General features: G+C 45.1%; 1 protein-coding gene across 1 annotated transcript; it reads left to right on the forward strand.

The window, feature by feature from the left end:
- Positions 1-4,931: 4,931 nt before the first annotated feature.
- Positions 4,932-5,441, forward strand: LOC308313450 (acyl carrier protein, mitochondrial-like; the record flags this gene model as incomplete). The annotated part of the gene is made up of 1 exon (XM_080760548.1): positions 4,932-5,441. One exon carries the CDS (start codon positions 4,932-4,934, stop codon positions 5,439-5,441), a length of 510 nt encoding a protein of 169 aa, XP_080616674.1.
- Positions 5,442-5,666: the final 225 nt, after the last annotated feature.

Below are 5,666 nucleotides of genomic sequence, written 5' to 3' on the forward strand. Positions count from 1 at the left end.
AATAGTGAAAATTGGCGCAAATATTTTATTATAATCTTTATTTGATTTTTTTTAAGTGAACTTTTTAAACTCAAATATTTGCTTCTGGGGTTCAAATATTTGGAGATGGGGGGGGGGGGGGGGTCGGCGGCCAAATACAAATTAATTTGGAGCAACGCTGATATACCGTAAAGGAAGTTTTTCTGTTATAGGATAATAAAGTAGAAGACATTAAAGCATCGTCCTTAGGTCTTAATGGGTTAATCATCTTCATTCTCTTCCGCAGCCCCCCCCCCCCCCCCCCCCCCCCCCTTCTCTCTCTCTCATTTAGTTTTTTTAAAACACGTACGCAGATGTGCATTCACATCTGCGTCACACACAACAAGTACAATCATGGTTTCAAAAGAGTTCACAGGAGTTTCTTGCAAGTGATGCATGTCACACTGTTGCTTTTCAGTGGATTTCTTGAACATAATTGTTCTTGTGAAGCGCTTTTGTTTGTATAGAGGTTGAAGTTTGGGTGACCACATGACAAGCAGTCAGTATGTATTGTATACAGTAGTATTGCTTAATCACCACTGAACACCACATTGTAGCTAAAGATTAGGAGCCATTATTAGACACTTTCTGTATTTTGCGTGTCTTAAGTACCAGGTCTTATTCCCTAACTTGAGTAAACTAGAGACCTGGAGGCGTGGTCAATGCTCTTTGGCCACTCAGAATAGCCAAATGGCATTGACCACGCCTCCAGGTCTTTAGTTTACTCAAGTTAGGGAATAAGACCTGGTACTTAAGACACGCAAAATACAGCCCCTGGGTTGCTAAGCCCTTTGTGGCGTTTGTAATTTAACCCTAGAAGACTAAAAATATTTTTTGTTACACCATCACTAAACACGGGTATATTTTACCCAAAATCTCATCAAAATATATTGAAAAAAAAAAGAGAAATTAAGTTGGGGACTTTAGTCCAACCATTCATATGGTTCAGTCAAGTCCATTGTGGGCCGCACACATAACAGAAGAAGTGTGGCTGATTATACATTCCGCCTGATTTATAAAGATAACACCATTTGCACGGTTTTGTGTCGCGTGGAATTTCTCCACCTGTAAAAAGACGAAGACAGGTCATGGAATAATCGACGCGTATTATAGCCGAAAGATCTCAAGCATGCCACAGAATAATTTGCTCTAAGAAATCAAAGACGACCTTGAACCTCCCACACAATGCTCCCACCTGGCAATGGTAAAGCGATCCTTACATCTCCAGCCAACAGTATGGGGCCATCTGCATGAATACAATAGAACCACACCTGAAATATGCATCACAGCCTGCATGCTTCCCCCACATCCTATACACAAGAAACGGAGTCATAATGTAATACAGGCACAAATCCTTTGTCCTGTCATCTGGTTTTCTATTGTATGAGCAAAAAGAAGTTGAAAACTAATTTGTAAACAGAAAATAATGCTTTTTGCATTTGACCCAGCAATGTGCTAATCAGATAAATGCACAGCGGAGCAGTTAACCCATTCTGACCTGAGATCAGATTCATACGAGGTTTCCACTGGTCTGATGAACCCATTCTGACCTGAGATCAGATTCTAAAAATGTCAGTCGTTCTTCGATTTTTCAAAAATAGCAGACCTACAAGCTCGTAGCGCGCCACTCGGTGGCTCGCTATGAGCTTGTAGATCTGCTATTTTTCAATAGCTAAAGCATAACATGATGCCAACACCGAAATGGGTTCCCGGTCAGAATGGGTTAAAGGGATAGTTTATTGAATTAATGGAGATTCATTTTGTTTTTGTCGCATTCCTGAGCCAATCATTTGATGACCAATTTCGACTGTCCCTTTAAATGTCTTGCTCAGGAACGCTTCTGCATGAAACCGAGTGAAATCAAACTGCGGGGTCTTCTGTGGACCTTCCAGTTCCCAGACGGCCACAGCTCCACTAAAAAGCATTCAGCATGTTTTACTGTATCAATACTGCAATATAGAAATACTCTATTCAGGACATGCATGCATGCATAATGTCCCATTTCAAGTTTTCAAATGTATACAAATATTTTTTTTAAATATCAGATCTACAAGCTCACAATGTGTCACGTTGCGTCGCATTGTTAGCTTGTAGACCAAAATGTATTTAGGGCTGGAGTGGTTAACCCATTCTGGGCGGGCACCCATTTTGGTGTTAGCACTATATGTTATGCTTTAGCTATTGAAAAATAGCAGATCTACAAGCTCGTAGCGCGCCACCGAGTGGCGCGCTACGAGCTTGTAGGTCTGCTATTTTTGAAAAATCGAAGAACGACTGACACTTTTTAGAATCTGATCTCAGGTCAGAATTGGTTAATCAGACCAGTGTGTGTCCAGTGGAAACCTCGTATGAATCTGATCTCAGGTCAGAATGGGTTAAGTAGGCTAACTAGTAACTGAAGTTGAGTAAAAGACACTTCTTTACATTAATTCTTAATATTGTTGCTATATCATTAAAAATCATAGTGGTTTACCAATTTTTTGGGGGGGGCCAACCTGAAACCTCCTCACGGCCCAGCAGTGGGCCCTGGCCCGCAGGTTGGGAACCGTTGCTCTGACTGGACTCAATTAGGGGTCATTTCACTGAATTTAGTGGCCCTGTTTATTCTTGAACTGCTTGAAGGCTTTGCCACTCACCGCACCGTTTAGAGCAGGCGTTGCTTAATGTGTCTAGAAGGCGGTTTCTTGCTCCGATTCTGTAATTACGTTGTCTAAGATGTTAATTCTCCGGCATCAAGCAGACATTGCAATTAAGGCAATTTATGCCTCTGTCGGACAAAATATCTTTGGGCTGTCATGATGGGACACGTGTCCCAGACCCGTAGTGTAAACTAACTCATTATATTCACTCAAGTATACTGTATTTAAGTCCAATTTTGGGATATATGTTTTTAAGTGGTGCAAACCACTTCCTATAAGTGAGTTTGTGTGCGGGTCCCTGCCTGGCTGGCTGGGTATGATGTGAGCACGAAAAGAGCATGGTTGGACTTGTAACTCTGTCATTTCTCAACCGTTTCGGACGCGGGGCGGCTCGCCGGAATCGGGCCGGCACCCTGGGTGCGTTCCTGTGGGTCCCCCCCCCCCCCCTGTGGGTCCCCCCCCCCTCCTGTGGACCCCCCCCGGGGACCCCCACACGGAGTGGCACCACTTCACACGGGTGTGATTATTTACCTTACAGGAGTATTTCCAATTTTCAATATACTTTTACTTCTACTCCATTACATCTCAGAGGCAATTTGTTAACTTTTTTTACTCCACTTGTATTTCTTCTTCTTTCGTGCATAAGCTCTGTCTCTCCACATGGTCCCACTTGGAAGAGGCCAGGTGGTGATTATGTGGTCGGCAGTCTGCTCAGGCTCGACCACACTCGCATGTCTGCGCTGTCTGCCAGGCCTCACCCCTTTCACCCTATACCCTAATACGATACGTACAGAGGCAGTCAGTCCTCCCTTCGAGTCCATCTCCCGGGTCTTGGATGTGATGGTGCAGATGTGTGGGCTCAGCCGACTCCCATAGCCGCTTACGTGACATCAAGTCCTGGAACTTTCCCACTCTCAATGAAAATAAAACTGAAATCATATTATTTTGACCACCATCCCATCCTGCAGCTCCCTGGGTGCTTTAGATTGTAACATCCTTTCCCATGAAATCTTTTATTTTTATTTTTACAAAGATTTTAAACTTAATACACAAATCAGCTCTGTTGTTAAAGCTGTTCTGGTCGATATTAGTCAAAATAAATGTTGTAAAGACATTGGTTATTCCACATACTTTATTCTCTATGATGCATGTGTCTGTTCAATAGTGTATAGCGGCCAGCTATGGCGTTAGCCAATGGGACTGTCTTGGGGGTGGGACTGAGGAGTGAGTGACGCGGCATGTGAGGGGCTGTGTTGGTTGCGAACGCAGTGAGCACTTACTATGAGACGTAGCAGATCATGTCTGTCTGTCTGTCTGTGTGTCACGCTTTTGTGCCCATATATGGAGCTGCTTTGGGGACTCCTTATATGGTTATGGCTGAGTCATGGTGACATGAGTGTGATGGCGTGGTCCAACTTGTGCCCATATATGGAGCTGCTTTGGGGACTCCTTATATGGTTATGGCTGAGTTAAAAACTTAACTTAAAAATAACTTAACTTAAATATGTACGAGCTGCGTTCGCTTCCCGCGTTTGCGCGTCTTACTGGTAGTTAGGTTGAGAGAGCAAACCTGTCTATGATGCACACACGTAAATGCTGTCGTTGTATGGATGCTTATTGAACTATAATAACTCTGCCTCCGTGGTTCCTGCTGGGATCGTTACAATACTTACATATGCATGCTGGGGTTTGGGGTTTTAAGGATGACAAAAAAAGTTAATTCTATCCAGAATAGAGCCTTTCCTTGGGGTACATGCATTTCTCTTGCAATCCAGGGAGATTAGGCTAAAGGGAGAAGTGATCCGCTTGTGGAAGCGTCTCATTAATCTGCCAGAAGATGGGTTAACAGAAAAGTCTTTTTGGGATAAGGCACACAATGGTCCCCGGATAAAGGACGTTTTTTTTTTCTATTTTTTAGAGAGGCAGATCTGTCTTATATCTTTCAGAATATGCTTTGTGGTAACATCACTAGGTTGAAACAAAAACTATTTAGTAAATACAAAGAGAAATGGTCAAATGACATAAACCAAACCATAAGTCCAGATGAAGCAATGTTTTGGTACTGAACTACTATGAGTATTTTGAGGCCAGTCTGCAACCGTGAGGAACTCCATATTCGGGCATCGCTGATGTCATATCTGCAATAGCAGCTAGATGTATAGCTGAAGTAACATGACATCAGTATGATGTGATGTCAGTCATCTTCACATTTTTAGGCCACGTTTACGCCACAACGGTCTCTATAGACGTAAGAAGACGACAATCTAGTCAGCCATGGCGTCGTCCCGCGTCCTCCTCCTGCAGTGTCTTCGCTCCCTGGTGCGGCCCTCCGCATGCAGGGTGTTCTCGGGTCACCTCGCCGCCACCGCCCCGCTGACCACCGGCCACCACCGGGGGGAGCTGTCGCGTCATGTCTCCCGCGTCAGCCTGCAGCGGACACGGTGGTGGACGACGACAGAGAGCCGGAGCTCGCCGGTCGTCAGCGTGCCGCCGTGCAGTCGAGGATACGGAGACCTGCCTCCTCCTCCCCTCCTCACCCTGGAGGCCGTCGAGGCCCGCGTCATGTACGTCCTGAAGCTCTACGACAAGATCAGAGACCCAGAGGAGCTGCGGGCGTCGTCGCACTTCGCCAAGGACCTGGGCCTGGACAGTCTGGACCAGGTGGAGATAGTCATGGCGATGGAGGACGAGTTTGGACTTGAGATCCCAGACGGGGAGGCGGCGGAGCTGATGAGCCCGGGGGAGATTGTGCGGTACATTGCAGACAAAAAGGATGTCTTATGAAGAATGGTGCATGTATACTATAGCACTTAACCCATTCTGACCTGAGATCAGATTCATACGAGGTTTCCACCTGGACACACACTGGTCTGATTAACCCATTCTGACCTGAGATCAGATTCTAAAAATGTCAGTCGTTATTCGATTTTTCAAAAATAGCAGACCTACAAGCTCGTAGCGCGCCACTCGGTGGCGCGCTACGAGCTTGTAGATCTGCTATTTTTCAAT

This window comes from Protomyctophum bolini, assembly GCF_963924005.1.
Source record: "Protomyctophum bolini genome assembly, chromosome: 3".
In the NCBI taxonomy this organism is placed as follows: Eukaryota; Metazoa; Chordata; class Actinopteri; order Myctophiformes; family Myctophidae; genus Protomyctophum; species Protomyctophum bolini.